The sequence below is a fragment of the Sminthopsis crassicaudata genome, chromosome 1, assembly GCF_048593235.1.
Source record: "Sminthopsis crassicaudata isolate SCR6 chromosome 1, ASM4859323v1, whole genome shotgun sequence".
NCBI classification, from domain to species: Eukaryota; Metazoa; Chordata; class Mammalia; order Dasyuromorphia; family Dasyuridae; genus Sminthopsis; species Sminthopsis crassicaudata.
The window spans coordinates 76,724,690-76,744,639 of NC_133617.1; the positions used below are offsets into that span (position 1 = coordinate 76,724,690).

At 40.7% G+C, this 19,950-nt stretch overlaps 2 protein-coding genes across 4 annotated transcripts in view; one reads left to right on the forward strand and one right to left on the reverse strand.

Moving 5' to 3' along the window:
• TMEM276 (transmembrane protein 276) overlaps positions 1-19,950 on the reverse strand; it is a 27,764-nt gene continuing 7,814 nt past the window's right edge. For 2 of the 3 annotated variants that reach the window (XM_074263673.1, XM_074263689.1), the window contains 3 exons: positions 2,122-2,407; positions 1,672-1,805; positions 1-1,240 (listed from right to left, as the gene is read on the reverse strand). In XM_074263673.1, the coding sequence (XP_074119774.1) occupies positions 752-1,240; positions 1,672-1,761 (579 nt within the window). In that variant the 5' untranslated portion in view covers positions 1,762-1,805; positions 2,122-2,407 and the 3' untranslated portion in view covers positions 1-751. Of the gene's footprint in view, positions 1,241-1,671; positions 1,806-2,121; positions 2,408-2,501; positions 2,656-19,950 lie in introns of those variants that run through there. The other variant, XM_074263681.1, reaches the window with a different exon arrangement.
• Positions 16,828-19,950, forward strand: part of KIFC2 (kinesin family member C2) — a 12,363-nt gene continuing 9,240 nt past the window's right edge. The window contains exons 1-2 of the mRNA XM_074263631.1: positions 16,828-17,316; positions 19,721-19,811. Of these exons, the coding sequence (XP_074119732.1) occupies positions 17,215-17,316; positions 19,721-19,811 (193 nt within the window). The 5' untranslated portion in view covers positions 16,828-17,214. The remainder of the gene's footprint in view (positions 17,317-19,720; positions 19,812-19,950) is intronic.

The following is a 19,950-nucleotide window of genomic DNA, read 5'->3' on the forward strand; positions in this document are numbered from 1 at the left end:
ATATTTCCCTAATCCACAATATTTATTAAAATGTCACTGAAAGGCAGAAGGCAGATTCCTCTCTTGCCCCATATACAAGTTCAGCCAAAAACAGAGCCCTTTGAATAAAACTCACATGTCCCTCAATGTTCCATCCTTGGTAAGAGGAAAATTAAAAGGTAGGTCCCAAGGGTTGCAACATTCCCTCCCCACACTATCCTCTAACCAAATGGAGCACCAATCCCTGGGTATAGGGAAGTACTAAGGTCTTTAGGCTATAGGAAGGAACTGTGAGGGAGATAGTTCTAGAAAACCTACTCTGGGCAGTACACTTACTCCATCTCCACAGGCTCATTGTCCAAGGTGTGCCAATCCCCTTACCATATTTCAGCAATCATAGGGGTTGTATTTATTTGGCAAACAAGAAAACTAGGCAGCTAACTCCAAAAGAAAGTACTGGCCTACAAAATATGGAATGAGAAAGTACAGAAGGAAGGAGGCAGCCAGAAGGTGATGATAATGAGAGAAATTTCACTTCCTTGATGGGGCCAAAAGTTTCTGGTCACACTGGTGGATGAGAGCCTTGTACAAAAAAGTTAACTAAAACAAGCAGCACCCACCACACACACACCTGCCTCGCCTTTTCCTCCAGCACAAGTCCCACAGGATCTAACACCTGCCCAGGGAGCCTCCCTGACATTCTGAGAATCAAGTTGGTACCCATAGGAATCATCTGCTCCTGAAGGGATCTTGCATCTGCCCCAGGCAGTGGTCAGTCCAACTCCAAGTGCTGGGTGTGCAGAGCCCAACGATAAGCCCAGCTCCCCACAGCCAGTGCCCATCTGCATGCATCTTCTTTTGGAAAAAATAACAGTAACGTCTCCTCTTCCAGGCGACTCATGAGGCCAGCTGCACCTAGTGCCACACCTCCACCCATTCCATAAGTGTTGACAGTGAAGACAGACACAATGAGGATAGTTACTGCAGCCACCAGGGCCACGGCTTGACCAGCCACAGCCTTGGTCTCTGTGCCCAGATAGTCGCCAGTCACTGCCAGGACCATACCACCCCCAAGAAGCAGATTGGCCGTAGATCGGTCTCCATTCACCCAATGGAAATCAAAGGCCAAGAGAGGGAGGCCAATGACTGTGGCCACCCAGGTTCCCATTTGGTTATTGATATCTGGCTGGGGACCTGGGGCCAATGCAGCAGCTGCAGCTAGGGCTTGAAGTAGGAAACCTGCTGCAGCCCCTCGGTTCACCTGGTAATATAGGGAAAAGGAAAATTAGATCACAAAGACAAAAAAGGATCATTTACCACCCCATGAGCAGCCCAGAGCCAAAAGCTGGTCATCTAACTTTATATTCAACTTCCTGTCCATTCCCATCCACCAATATTTAATTTTCTCCACTTGAAGTTATGTACATCACACATGCTCTTCATACTTAAAATGGTCAAACTAAAATGGAACTGATTAGCCCATATGTGATCCAAAACAATTTCTATAGCCTCCAAAATCAAGAGAGACAGAGTGTGGCCCTCCCACCACCCATACTATCGCAGCCAAGGATTGCCATTCAAATATTCTGTGACCTCTGGTGATGTAAACTCTTCATGATATAACTCTTCAGTTATCATATCATCAGGAGGTTGATATAACTCTTCAAAACCCCACCCCCAGAGGCCACTCACCCTGGCAGTATGCACAGCAGAGTGCAGAGAAACTACTCCTAGAACAAAATAGGAGAGCTGAGTGCTCCACTCCTCAGACTTCTCTGCCATGGAGCCAGAGAAAGGGAAGGGGAGGAAGGGGCCTTCTGCCCAACCTTCAAAGAAAAGGAAAGAAACACGCTACTCAGCCTCTACCCAAGAATGAGGACCTTTGGGGTCCCAGAGCAGTGTAGGGGAGGATCTGTTTTCTGAGCAAGGAGGACAGCAGGAAAGGGTGAGCGGGAGCTAAGCTGAGGGAAGCTGTAGCTGGACGGGAACTGGGTAACAAAGTGGAGTTGGCCAAAGGAGATCGAGCTATGCAGGAAGCAGGGTGGGGATGGGGCTGGCAGGCAAAAAGCTGAGCTTTGTTACATGGGGAGCAGGGGGGCAGATCCAGAGTTTGTTAAAGGCGGAGCAAGAGCCCAGAATTACCTTGGGTGAAGCTCAAGGGAGAAGGGTGGATGGGCAGGTAGTGGGGCTTGGAGGATGCTGGACACGACGTCAGCTCGAGCCGTAGGGAGAGAGGAAGGGATGCGAGGAGATCCAAAAGGACTCGCGGTGCAGGTGGGGGCGAGGGCCCCCGGCGAGGGTACGGTGGGACCGTGTTGGGAAAAGCCAGGCCCGGCTGCAGCGAGCTGCCTCGGAGGTAGGGAACGGGCGCTGTCCAGCTGCTGGTGTAGGTGGTCCAGGCGGAGGCGTAACTGCCCTGGGACAGGGCCTAGAGAAAGAGAAGATGGGAACTGAGCACAAGCAGGATGTCTGGCCGCAGAAAGAGAGGAAGGTGTGCGGGAATCGGGCCCAACAACAAGCACCTGCAGGCCTAGGCCCAGTCCAAAGGACAGTGTGGGGTCCGAGGGCGGTGCAGCTCCTCCTCCCGAGCAGGCCCCTCCCTCTGTTACCATAGCAGCGCCTGGAAGCTGGGATCGAGGCCAAGAAAAAAATGAAGGAAAAGAAGGCTAAAAGGAACCATAGACTCGGCTCCGACTCATCAGCGCCCCCTATGTCCGGAGGGGGAGGAGTCTCCGTGAAGACAGGCCGGGACTTTTGGGAGGAGGCGGGATGGTCTTGGAGGAGGAGTTGAAAGTAGAATGCGGGAGGGAACTCCTCCAACGAATTCAAGATAGCCCAGACGTGGGAAAAGCTGCTTTCTAGTACAACACTGAGGTTTGCATCGCGTACATTAGAATTTCTCTCAGCTCTCCTCTGTTTCTAAAAATTTGCCAGCAAAATCACTTTTCTTCTTTCCTTTATTTCCCACCATATATCTCTGCAGAAATGATTGAAAATTCAACATATTCAAAATATAATCTAAACCAAACCCCTCCCTTCTCCAAATATTCCTATTTTTGTTGAAGAGACTACAATGCTCTTCCACTCTTCCAACTTCTCAGATTTGAAGTCATCCTTTCCTCTTTCCTAAATTCCTTTACCCTAATATTCACAAAGTTACTCCCTTATCTCCAATTACCTGGCAAAGATGCTAGTTTGGAACTTTATCATTCCTCACTGACACTGTGCAAGCTCTTTCTAATCTGGCCCCTCATGTTCTTTCTAATCATTCTGGTCTTCATCTTCTTCTTAACCCATCCTTCATACAACATAGAAAAGGATATTGTTGAATGCAGCCAAAACAGTGCTTAGGGGGAAAATGCATGTCTTTAAATGGAATGCAACTGAAAAAAAATTTTTTTTTTTTATTTCAAGAAAAAAAAATAAACCATTAATTAGATTTTTAAAAATAAGAAAAAAACACAAATTGCTACTATAAAAATTAAAAGAATAAATGCACCACCAATGAAAAAGGCAGATTTGAAGTACTACCTCACACCTATCAGATTGGCTAATATAGAAAAGGGAAATGAGAAATATTGGAGATGTGGAAAAACAAGGACACTAATGCACTGTTGGTAGAGATGTGAACTGATTAACCATTTTACAGAGCATTTTGGACTATGCCCAAAGGGCTATATAACTCTATATGCCCTTTAATCTAGCAATGTCACTACCAGGTCTGTATCCCAAAGACATCCAAAAAAAAAGACTTATATTTGCAAAAATATTTCTAGCAGCAATTTTTATGTTGGTAAAGTATTGGAGATTGAAAGAATGTTCATCAATTGAACTGCTGAATAAGTTATAGTATGCGATTGCTTTGGAATATATTGTGCTATAAGAAATGACAATCAGAAAATGTTTTCAAGAAAACTTGGAAGGACTTACATGAATTGATGCAAAATGAAGTGAGCAGAACCAGGAGAAACATTCTATACAGTAATAACAATATTATATGATAAACAATTATGAATGACTTAGCTATACTCAACAATACAATGATCCAAGATAATCCCAAATCCTGCTTGTCATTTCTTATAGAACAATAATATTCTATCACAATCATATACCACAACTTATTTAGCTATTCCTCAATTGATGAGCATTCTTTCAATTTCCATTTCTTAACCACCACAGAAAGAGCTGCCAAGAATACTTTTGTATAAATAGGTCTCTTCATTCCTCCCCCCTTTTTTTAAATCTCTGAGTTATCTACCTAAAAATGATATTGCTGGGTCAAAGGATATGCACAGTTTTACAGCCTTTTGGACATAGTGAAACTCAATTTTTTTTTTTTAGTTATTTAAAATTTTATATATGTAATTGGGAAATATTTAATAAAAATTAATTTTTTAAAAATTGAATTAAAATAAAATAAAAAAAGGAAGGAAAGAAGAAATAGTCTTGCCAAAGAATTATGGAAAGAGAATTAATCAGAAGTGGAGCCAAAATGATGGGAAAAAGGCAGGAACTCACCTGAACTCTTTCCAAAATCCCTCTCAACACCTTTAAATAATGCCTTTGGACAAATTCTGAAGCAGCAGAATCTACAGAGGGAAAGGGTGAGGAATTTTCCAGCACAAGACAACTTGGAGGGTTGGCAGGAAAGGTCAGTTATGCTGAGGTTAGAATGAAACACAGTTCAATATAGTTTGGACAAGTGCCAACTGGACCACAGCAAATCAGGAGCAGGCCTTGTGAGCACTGAAATCAGCAGTAGCAATGATTGCTTCCATAGTTCTCATTCTACAAATGGTAAGAGGATTGAACTGATCTGAAGGAGATTACTGGGTTTCTTTGCTGGCACTAGGGGCAGGATTCTGTTATTTTATCCATAGTTGAATCCTGGATCATAATCCTGGGTAGCAGTCCTACAGTAAGAAGGAACAGTAGCATACCAAAGCCCTAGTGAGGCAGGAACCATCATCACAGTTCCAGGGCAGAAAACATATTTGTACCTCTCAGACCTGAGCACAGCATATTATCTTATCATGTTATCTTGGAAGAAATGAAAACTTACAAGCCCATAGAAATATCTCTGAAAACAGCTGCACAAAATTCCTGAAGCTTGAGATAATTCCTCCCTAGAAGTAGAGCCCCACTTTAGCAAAAAGTAAAAAGTCAAGAAATAGGCTTGAAAAATGAGCAAACAGAAAAAATCTGACAAGTTACTATGGTGACAAGGAAGATCAAAACTCAGAAGATGACAACAAAATCAAAACTCCTACATCCAGAACCTCATAGAAAAAATATGAATTGGTCTCAGACTAAAGAAAAATTCAAAAAATATTTTAAAAATCAAATAAGGGAGTAGGGAAAAATGGGGAAGAAAAATGAGAGTGATGCAAGAAAATCATGAAAAAAAGTCACAGCTTGGTAAAGTAGGGATTAAAAAAAACCTGAAGAAAATAACTTTTTAAAAAATAGAATTGGAAGCAACTAGATGGCACAGTGGATAGAGCACCACTTTGAAACTGGAGGACCTGAGTTCAAATCTGAATTTAGATACTTAATACTTCCTAATTGTATGACTCTGGGCAAGTCATTTAACCCCAACTACCTCAGGGGGAGAACAAAAATAGAATTGGATAAATGGAAAAAGAGGTTCAAAAGCTCACTGAAGAAAAAAACTTTTTAAAACTTAGAACCAGATGAGTGGGAGTTAATGACTCTATGAGACATCAAACCCAATAAAAACAAAGTCAAAAGAATGTAAAAAATAAAGAATATATGAAATACCTTATAGAAAAAAAAACTGACCTGGAAAATAGATCCAGAAGATATTATTTTAAAATTAATGGACATGAAAGCCATGATCAAAAGAAGAGCCCAGGTATCATTTTTCAAGACATTGTTAAGAAAAACTGTCCTGATATTCTAGAACCAGAGGGTAAAATAGAAATTGCACAAATCCACTTATCACTTCCTGAAAGAGATCCCAAAATGAAAACTCCCAGGAATATTATAGTCAAATTCCAGAATGCCCAGGTCAAAGAGAAAATATTGCAGGCATCCAGAAAAAAATAATTCAAATATTGTAAAGCCGAAGTCAAGATAACAAGAAAATGAAGGAGTAAGAGAGGAATGTACTAGAAGAATGGGAAAGGAAAAAGTAGAATCAGATAAATTTGCCATAAAAGAGGCAAGAAAAAGCTTTTACCATGGAGGGAAAGAAAGGGGAAGCAAGAAGGACTGAGTGAACCTTATTCTCATCATCTTTTCTCTCCTACATTTTCCTTTAGAGCCACACAGACACTAAGCTAGTTCCAGTAATGTGTGCATCAACCTCATTATTAATCTGTATATCATTGGAAAATATATTTTTAAGGTAAGTGAACTTATCCATAGTATTCAAAATTTCTCCATTTGCTGTAACTAATAGTTGCACATATGATACTGGCTGGGTCATTTTAATTTTATATGTCTGTTTTTTCTTGATTATCTGGAACTGAACCTACAATATCATCAAGATATGCCCATATTTAAAAAGCAAAATTGGTCAAATGGGAAAGGAGGCATAAAAGCTCACTGAAAAAAATTATTCCCCCAAAATTAAAGTTGGACACTTGGAAGCTAATGACTCCATGAGACATCAAAAAACAATAAAAACTAAAATCAAAAGAATAAAAAGTAGAAGAAAATGTAAAATATCTCACCAGAAAACCAACTGATCTGAAAAATAGATGAAAGAAAACTTGAGAATTATTGGACTACTGGAAAACTGATCAAAAGAAGGTGCTAGCATCATAGTTAAATTAACATAAACATAATATGTTTAAACTTTTTACATTACTATATGAGATGAAAACACAACTTCGAAAAACTTTAGCATTATTAAAAATCTACATAATCAGAAGGCATAAATGTAAATTGATTATGTTGGACTTATCCCTCACCTTGCTTCCCTCAAAAAATGAAAGAAGGAGAAAAAGGGATGTATGGAGAAGAGGAAAGAAGTGGTAAAATGAGGGAGTATTCGTACATAAAAGTGGAATACAAGAAAGCTCTTACAGTAGAAGGGAAAATAGAGGTGGGGGGGGCAAGCAATAACTGCACTCTCATCAGAATTTGAAGAGGGAAGATTGTATATCACACTCCTCTTCCCCATACATAAAAATGTTTGTGGCAGCCCTTTCTGTAGTGGCAAGAAACTGGAACCTGAGTGGATGCTTCCATTCCCCATCCATAAGGGTAAAGTAAAGGAACCCTGTGACTATCGGCACAGGGGAGCTCTTAATAATAGCTAACAAGATTCTTTCCATAGTCCTCCTTAATAGGCTGATTCTTTACCTGGAAGATAGTCATCTACCCCATAGTCATTGGTCTTCAGAAAGAGCTGAGAAATGGTTGTTAGGTGTTTGCTACCTGACAACTCCAGGAGAAATGCCAGAAGCAGAATAGAGGTTTGTACACATTTGTCAATCTGACCAAGGCTTTGATACCATCAGTTATGAGGGATTATGAAAAATATGGCAAAATTTGATTGCCTGGAGAAGTTTATCAGTATTACACATCAGTTTTATGAGGGTAGGATTACATAGGTTCTGGATAATGGATGATGCTCTCATCCTTTTCTAGTAACCAGTGGATTAAAGCAAGGTTATATAGTTACTTGCTCCTATGTTTTTTAGCATGATGTTTTCAGCAATGTTGCCAGACACCTTCAAAGAGAGTGAAAATTGCATCAAGGTCAGCTACTTGATGGTAAATTATTGAACCTGAAAAGTCTACAAGCCAAAAATAAAGTGAAGTGAGTTGTTGTTTTTCGTCGTTGTTCACAGTTGATTGTGCACTCAATGAAATCTCAGAGGCTATGCAACAAAGTATGGATCAAATCTCTCTAGCAAATGTAGAAATATTGAATGTTGTGGATAAATTAACTTACTTTGGAAGTATACGTTCTAGGGATGTGTACATAGATGATACGGTTGATGCATACATTGTCAGAGCTAGCTCAGTTTTTGTGAGGCTATGAAGGAAAGCATGAAGAGTAAAACTATCAGACTGACTATTAAACTGACATTGTAGTGATCTTTTTGTTGGATATTTCCGAAACCTGTGCTATACTAAGAAATAATCACTCTCATTTGAAATGATCTCATATTGGCCTGATAGTCACATTTGGACACATTATACTTTGACTCCAACACAGTGATGTTATTTTGGTTCTCTTTGAGAATGAAGGACAGCAACCAACTAACTAGGAGAAGTGGATAAAAAATATGATGGGCAGGGGAGGAGTGATCAAAGGGAGGACTGAAAAAAGGAATGTCAATTAAGGGAGGCAATAGAAGGAAAACAAACTTTTGAAAAGGGATACTATAAAAAGAGGGAAAGATAAATAGGACAAATACAAGAAAATAAGATAGAAGAAAACACTTAAGAATAATAACTGTAAATGGGAATGTAATGAATTCACTTATAAAACTGAAGCAACCAGCAGAATAAATTAGAAACCAGAATCCAACCTTATACTGTTTATGAGACAAACTTGAAACTGAAAGTCACACACAGAATTCAACTAAAGGAATAGAGCAGAATCTGTTATACTTCAGCTAAAGTAAAAAAGAAACAGCAAGGGACAGCTAGGTGGCGCAGTGAATAGAGCACCAGCCCTGAATTCAGGAGGACCGGAGTTCAAATATGGTCTCAGACACTTAACACTTCCTAGCTGTGTGACCCCAGCCTCAGAAAAAGGGAAAAAAAGAAAAGAAAAGAAACAGGAAATCTTGATCTTAAACAAAGCAAAAGCAAATACAGACCTAATTAAAAGTGCTAATCAGGAAAACTATATTTTGCTACAAGGTACCATAGATAGTGAAGTAATATCCAAAATTTTTTCAGCAAGTTTCTCTGATAAAAGCCTCATTTCTCATATATAGGAAACTGCGTCAATTTTATAAAACCAAGAGCCATTTCTGATTGATAAATGATCAAAGGATATGAATAAGCAGTTTTCAGAAGAAGTAGAACTATTTATAGTCATATGAAAAAATAATTTAAATCACTACAGATGGGAGAAATGCAAATTTGAACAACTCTGAGGTACCACCTCATACCTCTCAGATTGGTTAAAATGACAGGAAAAGATAATGATTAAGTGTTGGAGGGGATGTGGGAAAACTGGAACACTAATTCATTGTTGGTGGAGTTGGGAAATGATCCAAACATTCTGGAGAGCAATTTGGAACTATGTCCAAAGAGCTATAAAACTGAATATCCTTTGACCCCACATTGTCTTTATTGATTCTGTATCCTAAGGAAATTATAAAGGTGGGAAAAGGACCCACATGTGCGAAAATGTTTGTAGCAGCTCTTTTTGTGTTAGCAAAGAACTGGAAAATGAGTACATGTCTATCAATTGGGGAACTCAGAAAAAGAGAAAAGAATATTAAAAATACATAATGAATTAGTTTTTTAAAAAAAGAAAAAGATATCCTAATTGACTTTCTAATGCCTCTAGGATAAAATACTAAGTCCTCAACCTAGCATTTAGAGCTCTCCGAAGTATTACTCCATCTTTTCCAATCTGGTTTCATATTACTCTAGTTTGTAAATTCTATTCCTATTTATTTTTATTGCTTTATTTTTTCTGGTCACATGTGTACATTCTTTTTTTATATATACACATTTCTTTATGAATCATGTTGAAAGAGAAAAATCAGAGCAAAGGGGGAAAATGAGAGAAAAAAAAACAGAAGAAAAAGAAGAAAGTGAACATAACATGTGTTGATTTATATTCAGTGTGCATAGTTCTCTTTCTGACTGCAGATGGCATTTCCTAAAGTTTTTTGGGTTTGCCTTGGATCAGTGAATCACTGAGAAAAAACAATGCACAATGTTACTGTTAATATATACAATGTATTCCTGGTGCTACTTGTTTCATTCAACATCAGTTCATGTAAATCTTTGCAGGCCTTTCTGTGATCAGCTTATTCATCATTTTTTTAATAGAAGAATAATATTCCATTATTTTCATATACCATAACTTATTCAGCCATTCTCCAATTGATGGGCATTTACTCATTTTCCAATTCTTTGCTACCACTAAAAGAGCTGCTACAAAGATTTTTGCACATGTGGATCTTTTTTTCCTCCTTTATGATTTCTTTAGGATACAGACCCAGTAGTGGCCCTTTTGGATCAAAAAGAATGCACAGGTTTATAGCCCTTTGGGCATAGCTCCAGGATGGTTGGATCGTTTCACAACTCTACCTAACAATGCATTAGTATCCCAGTTTTTCCACATCCCCTCCAACATTTATCAGTATTGTCTATCATTCTAGCCAATCTGAGAATATGAAGTTGTACTTCAGTTGTTTTAATTTACATTTCTCTAATCAATAGATATTTAGAACATGTTTTCATGACTATAGATGGCTTCAATTTCATCATCTGAAAATTGTCTGTTCTTATAATTTGACCATTTATCAATTGAGAAATGACTTATGTTCTTATAAATTTGACATAATTCTTATATATTTTAGAAATGAAGCTTTTATAGAAACACTGGCTGTAAAAAAATCTCTCCCCCAGTTTTGTTCTTCCCTTTTAATCTTATTTGTGTTGGTTTTATGCAAAACCTTTTTAATTTAATTTAATCAAAGTTGTCAGTTTTGCATTTCATAATATTCTTTGCTTCTTTGGTCTTCTCCAAAGATTTAATAGGTAAACAATCCTTTCTCCTAATTTGCTTTTATTATCACCCTTTATGACCAAATCATGTATCCAGGGGCGGCTAGATAGTGCAGTGGATAGAGCATGGGCCTTGAAGTCAGGAGGACCTGAGTTGAAATTCAGTCTCAGTCACAACACTTATTAGCTCTGTAACCTGAGCAAGCCATTTAACCCCAAATGCCTCACAAAAAAAAAAAAAAAAAAAAAAGTTATTTGGAGCAGCTAGATGGCGTAATGTCTAGAACACTAGCCCTGAGACAGGAGGACCTGAGTCTAAATCATGTACCCATTTTGACTTTATTTTAATATGGGATGTGAGATCTGTGTCAAATTTTAATATGGGATGTGAGATCTGTGTCAAATTTCTGAAATATTATTTTTCAGTTTTCCCAGTAATTTTTGTGAAATAAGTAAGTTCTTATCCAAAGCTGGAGTTTTGAAGTTTATCAAATACTGGATTAATACAGTCATTGATTATTGTGTCATGTATATCTAACCTATTTCACTAATCTACCACTCTATTTTTTAGCCATGACCAAAAGGTTTTTTTATTTTTATTTTTATTTATTTATTTATTTTTTTAGGCTGAGGTTAAGTGACTTGCCCAGGGTCACACAGCTAGGAAGTGTTAAGTGTCTGAGCCAGATTTGAACTTGGATGACCAAATGGTTTTGATGACTGTTGCTTTATAATACAGTTTTAGGTCTGGTACTGCTAGAACACCATCCTTTGCATTTTTTTTTTTCATTAATTCTGTTCATATTCTTGATTTTTTTGTTCTTCCAGATGAATCATTATTATTTTTTCTAGTTGTATAAAAAAAATTGGAGGCACTTTAATTCGGATGGCAATTAGAATTATCTTGAGCAACTGATATTTTTCCAATTGTTTAGCTCTGACTTTATTTGTGTGAGAATTGTAATTGTGTTCATATAGTTTCTGGGTTTGTTTTGGCAGGTAGATACCCAAATATTTTATTTTGCCAACAATTATTTTAAATGGAATTTCTCTTGCTGCTGGGCATTTTAATTTTAATTTGTTCTTTTTCTAGCTTTTTTAGTTGCATGCCCAATTCATTGATGTTCTCTTTCTCTATTTTATAATAATAATTTTGAAAAACTGCATTCAAACTACATAAGATAAAATAGGTACTCAGTCATATTGAACTTATACATTAAACTATAACTGAACTTATAGTGAATACAGATGAAAACTAAAATACTATGCATAGTTTCTAATATTAGAAATATTTGTTTTATTTTACCATATATTCCCATTCATTTTTCTCACATCAAAAGCTATGATGATTTTCTCCTTTCTCTCAATTTCTAATTGCTCACTACTCTGAATCCTGTGTAGCACAAAGAGAAAATGCTGTAACATATTTTTCCTTAAAACTTTTTCAGTAACAAAATAAAACATTAGTGTTTTTTTTTAATTTTTTATTATATATATATTTTTTATAATATTATCCCTTGTATTCATTTTTCCAAATTACCCCCCCTCCCTCTATTCCCTCCCCCCGATGACAGGCAATCCCATACATTTTACATGTGTTACAATATAGTCTAGGTACAATACATGTGTGTGAATATCATTTTCTTGTTGCACAATAAACATTAGAATCCGAAGGTACATGCAACCTGGGCAGACAGATATTAGTGCTAACAATTTACATTCACTTCCCAGTGTTTCTTCTCTGGGTGTAGCTACCTCTGTCCATCATTGATCAACTGGAAGTGAGTTGGATCTTCTTTATGTTGAAGATTTCCACTTCCATCAGAATACATCCTCATACGGTATTGTTGTTGAAGTGTACAGTGATCTTCTGGTTCTGCTCATTTCACTCAGCATCAGTTGATTTAAGTCTCTCCAAGCCTCTCTGTATTCCTCCTGCTGGTCTTTTTTTTTTTTTTTTTTTTTTTTAAGATTTATGATCAAAGTAATGACCAATCATGTCTCCAGAGGACTTATGGTAAAGTACCCACCAAATGAGAGCGAGGTGATGAAGTACCAAAATATATATTTTTGGACAAGGCCACTGTGCGGACTTGCTTTGCCCAAGTGCATTTATTAACACCTTCATGATTCTACTACATTGGCTTATTTACTATTCCTTGCACTTCATCTTTTTTTTTTTTTTTTTTTTTTTAATCTAGGTTTTTTAAGAGGAATGACAGGTGTCTCAATGGATAAAGCACTGCCTTGAAATCAGGAGGACCTGAGTTTAAATCATACCCCAGACACTTAACACTTCCTAGTTGAGGGACCCTGGTCAAGTCACTTAACTCCAATGACCTCCCCTCAGAAAAAAAATTGGAGAAAAAGGTAGAGAGAGTAAAAGAAAAAGAGAGGATTGGAACTTCTTAAAATTTAGTATTTTATTTTCCCCAGTTACATATAAAAACAAATTTTGACATTTGCTTTTAAAACTTTGAGTTTCAAATTTCCCCCTTCCTCCTTCCCCACCTACCCATTCTCACTGAGAAGGCAAGTAATTCTATATAAATTAGATATGTGTATTCATACAAAACAATTCCATAATAGTCAAAAACTTTGTCATTGCCAAAGACACAAAAAAGGCAAAAATAAAAAAGGAGGATAGTTTTGAAAGCAAAGTATGAAATTTGTATACACTTTTTTAAAAAGTATATGAAATGAAATGGAGACTCACAGTTTCATATAGAATCCATTTTTTAGACTACCAAAGTAAGTACTCAAGTACTCTGTCTTTGTTTCTTTATATCATACTCAAAAGTTAAGTTATTTGTCTACAGCTCTTTAACTAAGAGCTGTACAGAACTATACTGTGGGAGGTAGAATTTCAACCCAGGCCTTCCTAACAATATAGACTCTCCATTTACTCCCCCATGCAACCTTTTGTATCATGTATTACATGACTTTTAACAAAAAGTTTCTTTTTTAAAAAATTTTTCAATAATATTTTATTTTCCAAATACATGTCACAATAGTTTTCAATATTCATTTTTGTGAGATTGCCCAGATTTTTCTCTTTCACTCCCTTCCTTTTCTCTTCTCTAAGACAGCAAGCAATCTAATACAAGTTAAATATGTGCAATTATTTAAAATATATTTCTATATTTATCATGTTGTGTAAGAAAAAGCAGATCAAAAGGAAAAAAATATGAGAAACAAACAAATAAAAGGTAAAAATACTATGCTTCAATCTACATTCAATCTCCATAGTTCCCTCTCTGGATGCTGATAGCATTTTCTATCCTGAGTCTATTGAAATTGCCTTGAATCACCATATCTAACAAGCATTTTTGTGATTTTTAAGATTTATAGATTGGACCTCTTTGAGAACAGGTACTGTCTTTTACCTTTTTTGGTATCTCCAGCACTACTCAATTGATTTATAGGAGGGGATTCTAGGTGGATGAAGGGATTGATATAATCTATATATAAGGTGGGGGAGGGGAAGAGGAGATTGGGTCAAGCTTCTTCTGATTCATCTTTATATAAAGTAGTCAATGATACAAAGATCATCAGATTATAGTTTATAATTTATAGTTACCATCTGTCCTTGGATAAATGCCCACTTCTCAGGGAATTAATTCCCTATATGTTAAAGAATGGTATTGTATCAGATCACTAGTTTTTTTGGGTTTTTTTGCTGAGGCAATTGGGGTTAAATGACTTGCCCAGGGTCACACAGCTAGGAAGTGTGTCTGAGGTCAAATTTGAACTCAGGTCCTCTTAACTTCAAGGCTGGTGCTGTATCTACTGCGCCACCTAGCAGCCTCTTTTAAAATCACTAGTTCTTAAATTGGGGTGTGTGAACTTTTTCTCAAAACATATTTTGATAAATGTGTTTCAATATGCTTGGGGGTTTTTTGGTTTTTGTTTTGTTATTGTTTTTCTGTAATCCCAGGCATCTTATTTTATGAACTTAAAACATTATCTTGTGTAGGGTCAACTTTAAAAGGTATCACCAGCCCATCAAAGACAATTAGGGCAAAAGGATAAGAATCCCTTTACTAGATGATCTCTGGTTCCTTTCAGAATTAAATATTCTGTTCTTATGAAAGGTTATTTGTTCTCATCTCAGAAGATAAGGTCATTCCTTTTCTTTGTCAAGATAACCAAATTTTCCTCTACTAGAAGAATCCTTAATCCTATCTTGATTCATCTCATCTAATTAGTCTATTTAATCCATTTAGTCAAACCCTCCTTTTTTTTTTTTTTTTTTAAAGCTTTTTATTTACAAAATATATGCTTGGGTAATTTTTCAACATTGATCTTTGCAAAGTCTTGCATTCCAAATTATCCCCTCCTTCCCCCTAATCCCTCCCCTAGATGGCAGGTAGTCCAATACAGGTTAAATATGTCAAAATAGGGGCAGCTAGGTGGTGAAGTGGATAGAGCACCAGCCCTGAATTCAGGAGGACCCGAGTTCAAATCTGGTCTCAGACACTTAACACTTCCTAGCTGTGTGACCCTGGGCAAGTCACTTAACCCCAGCCTCAGGAAAAAAAAATGTTAAAATACATGATAAGCCCAATATATGCATACACATTTATACAGTTATCTTGCTGCACAAGAAAAATCAGATCAAGAAGGAAGAAAAAAAATCTGGGAAAGAAAAAATGCAAGCAAACAACAACAGGAAAAAGTGAGAATGCTATGTTGTGGTCTACACTCAGTTCCCATGGTCTTCCCTCTGGGTGTAGATGACTCTCTTTTTCATTGAACAATTGGAACTAATTTGAATCATTTCACTGTTAAAGAGAGCCACGTCCATCAGAATTGATTGTTGTATAGTCTTGTTGTTGCTGTGTACAATGATCTCCTGGTTCTGCTCCTTTCACTCAGCATCAGTTCATGTAAGTCTCTCCAGGCCTTTCTGAAATCATCCTGCTGGTCATTTCTTACAGAACAATAATATTCCATAATATTCATATACCATCATTTATTCAGCCATTCTCCAATTGATGGGGTTATATGGCTCTTTTAGTGAGATTTGACTGTCAGATAAACACCAAAGGTAGATGAGCATTCCTGAAGAGGATTTGGCAAATCCTCACACCAGAAGTGCTAGTCCCATGGAGAGCCATGCTTGGAGTCAGGAAGACCTGAGTTCAAATCCAGCCACAGAGAAGATAGATTTCATGAGACTCTGGGCAAATCATTTCATTTATACCTCCCAGTTTCCTCATCTGTGAAATGGAAATCCTAGTATCATTCTCCTCCACTTCTTGTAAAAATCAAATGAGATAATTATTGTAAAACACTTAGAACAGGGCCAGCCATATAGTAAGTTGTGTATAAATTTTAGCTTTCATCATTATATATTATCCCTGAAAGTCTCTGAGCCTTCAAACAAATAGTTCTACGTCTGGAGTCACCTCACTTTGAAAGTCCTTGGAGTAGTTTGCTGTTATCTCTGTGTGGCGCTGTTATTCTTCCCAGGAAGTCTCCTGCACTAGACCTCCATTTTCTATCCTTTTCAACCCATCTTCCAGTCAAACTGGTATTCCTACATTGCTCCAGAAGTTGCAGCATCAAAAATCTAGGTTCAGATATACACTCTGTCTCCATTCTATTTTTTCCAAACTTGATTGCACTTTACTTCATTCTGTGCTTCAGATAAACTGATCCCCTTGATGCTCCCGGTGGAAACAATTTTCCATCTCCTATGTCCCTGCATTTTGTACAGTGCACTGCCATTCTTGGGATGTGCTCTCTCCTTACCTCCATTCTTTGAAACCCTAGCAACATTTAAAGCTCAAGTGCTACCTTTTCCAGGAGACCTGTCCTAATCCCCTCAGCCGTTAGTATCCCCCCTTCCCCAATTACTCTGTGACGCTTGGGGGGGGTGTCCCTTATTTATTTATCTGGTAATATGTTGTATCTATGTAGTAGAATGTAAGATCTTCGAGGACGAGCACTAACTTATTTTTGTATTTGGATTTGACACATACGTAGCAGACGCTTAATAAACGTTAGGGGACTGGTGACTGATTAAAGAAGAGGGGTGGGTGGGAGTGAGGGTGGGTGCAGGAGGCTGACTCCGAGATGAGTCAATGATGGAGGATGTCAGTCTAAAGAGGCGGAGTCTGTGGGATGAGTGACAGGGGAAGGTCTGTGAGAGGAGGAGGAGGGAATATGTAGGAGGATGGAAAGCAGGAAGGGGGTCCAGGGAAGGAAAGAGTCTCTGTTCCGTGAGAATCTGGAGTTTTCAAATTCAGGGGGCATGCTCCATCTGTTCCTCATCCCGCCCCCCGTCCAGGCCCAGGTCTCCCTTTCCCGTAGTCCTTTCTCTCTGGATCGCCATTCCCACCGCCCGCCTACCCTAACCCTTCCTTTGCCCAGAGATGAAGCCGAGGGAGCGGTCCCCTCCGCAGCAGCGGAGCTGGGGAGACTACAGCAGCAACAGCAGCAGCAGCGGGGGTGGCCTGTCTTTGGGCATGCGCACCAGCACTGCGGCTGCGGGCCGGGAGGTGGTGGTGGGCCGGGGGCAGACCTCGGAAGACCCCCGCCCCCCCCTCCTCTATGTATGCCTTTTACTCGCTCCTGGTCTATATCTTTTACACCCTCTTTCGAAGGGATGGGGAGGGAGCGGCTGCAGCAGCTCACAACGGGAACCCCTCGCAGGTGAGCGATAGGTCAGTGGGAAAAAGGATGGATGGGGTGGTGAGGAAGGGTTTACCTGAGCCCTTCTGCCTTTGGGAGGAGTCCACTTGACCTCAATCCAATGTACACCCTCAAACCCACTTCTCTAGATAAGAGCTCCGGTACCTATGTTTGGGGGAGCGCTTTTTGCTGGAGTCTACCTGTTCTCCCTTTTCTAGGGAGACCACCCTAAGCTGTGCTTGCTGCCTGGGCCCACCCTAACCTGTGCTTGCTGCCTGGGACCCCTCCTAACCTGTGCTTGCTGCCTGAGACCCTTCCTAACCTGTGCTTGCTGCCTGAGACCCTTCCTAACCTGTGCTTGCTGCCTGGGACCCTTCCTAACCTGTGCTTGCTGCCTGGGCCCACCCTAACCTGTGCTTGCTGCCTGGGCCCACCCTAACCTGTGCTTGCTGCCTGGGCCCACCCTAACCTGTGCTTGCTGCCTGAGACCCTTCCTAACCTGTGCTTGCTGCCTGAGACCCTTCCTAACCTGTGCTTGCTGCCTGAGACCCTTCCTAACCTGTGCTTGCTGCCTGGGATCCCTCCTAACCTGTGCTTGCTGCCTGGGCCCACCCTAACCTGTGCTTGCTGCCTGGGATCCCTCCTAACCTGTGCTTGCTGCCTGGGCCCACCCTAACCTGTGCTTGCTGCCTGAGACCCTTCCTAACCTGTGCTTGCTGCCTGAGACCCTTCCTAACCTGTGCTTGCTGCCTGGGCCCACCCTAACCTGTGCTTGCTGCCTGGGACCCCTCCTAACCTGTGCTTGCTGCCTGGGACCCCTCCTAACCTGTGCTTGCTGCCTGGGCCCACCCTAACCTGTGCTTGCTGCCTGAGACCCTTCCTAACCTGTGCTTGCTGCCTGGGCCCACCCTAACCTGTGCTTGCTGCCTGAGACCCTTCCTAACCTGTGCTTGCTGCCTGAGACCCTTCCTAACCTGTGCTTGCTGCCTGGGACCCCTCCTAACCTGTGCTTGCTGCCTGGGCCCACCCTAACCTGTGCTTGCTGCCTGAGACCCTTCCTAACCTGTGCTTGCTGCCTGGGACCCCTCCTAACCTGTGCTTGCTGTCTGGGACCCCTCCTAACCTGTGCTTGCTGCCTGAGACCCTTCCTAACCTGTGCTTGCTGCCTGAGACCCTTCCTAACCTGTGCTTGCTGCCTGAGACCCTTCCTAACCTGTGCTTGCTGCCTGGGCCCACCCTAACCTGTGCTTGCTGCCTGAGACCCTTCCTAACCTGTGCTTGCTGCCTGGGACCCCTCCTAACCTGTGCTTGCTGTCTGGGACCCCTCCTAACCTGTGCTTGCTGCCTGAGACCCTTCCTAACCTGTGCTTGCTGCCTGAGACCCCTCCTAACCTGTGCTTGCTGCCTGGGCCCACCCTAACCTGTGCTTGCTGCCTGAGACCCTTCCTAACCTGTGCTTGCTGCCTGGGACCCCTCCTAACCTGTGCTTGCTGCCTGAGACCCTTCCTAACCTGTGCTTGCTGCCTGAGACCCTTCCTAACCTGTGCTTGCTGCCTGAGACCTTTCCTAACCTGTGCTTGCTGCCTGGGATCCCTCCTATCCTGTGTTTGCTGCCTGGGCCCACCCTAACCTGTGCTTGCTGCCTGGGCCCACCCTAACCTGTGCTTGCTGCCTGAGACCTTTCCTAACCTGTGCTTGCTGCCTGGGCCCACCCTAACCTGTGCTTGCTGCCTGGGCCCACCCTAACCTGTGCTTGCTGCCTGGGCCCACCCTAACCTGTGCTTGCTGCCTGGGCCCACCCTAACCTGTGCTTGCTGCCTGGGCCCACCCTAACCTGTGCTTGCTGCCTGAGACCTTTCCTAACCTGTGCTTGCTGCCTGGGATCCCTCCTATCCTGTGTTTGCTGCCTGGGATCCCTCCTATCCTGTGTTTGCTGCCTGGGCCCACCCTAACCTGTGCTTGCTGCCTGGGCCCACCCTAACCTGTGCTTGCTGCCTGAGACCCTTCCTAACCTGTGTTGCTGCCTGGGCCCACCCTAACCTTGCTTTGTGCTTGCTGCCTGGGCCCACCCTAACCTTGCTTCGTGCTTGCTATCTGAATCTATCCCCTGTGGTGAAAGCAGAGCAGTTGAGCCTCCCCTACCCAATTGGAGGAAGCACTCAGCATCATTGCCAAGCTCAGATTCACACAGCTCCATTCTCCTCCATGAGGTTGACATGACTAAAAGCCCAGGTGACAGGGATGATTCCTGAGGCCCCTTTCTTATCCCTGTTCGGATACCCAGTATTTAACTATATAATAGCTTTTTACTTCCTCTCCCCCTCCTTGGAAGAAAAGACCTAAAAATATCTATCTTATCCACCTTAGGAAGGGGGTGATGACTCCATTTTGCCTTGAGGCTCCCATTCCTTTTCTCCTTTCTTAGGGTACTGGCTCCCTCCCCAGAAGATGCCGCCGCCGCCACCACCGCCGCCACCCACAGCAAGATCTTTGGACTGAGCTGAATGGTCTAGACAGTATGTGACCTACTAAGTCAGGGCTGTGGGGAAATCGGGCAGTCCAAAAAAAGGAGGGCAATCTTCCCACTCTACCATTATTGATTCCTCTGAGAACTCAGCATGATTATCTTATTACTCCTGCTGCAGCCCAGATCTT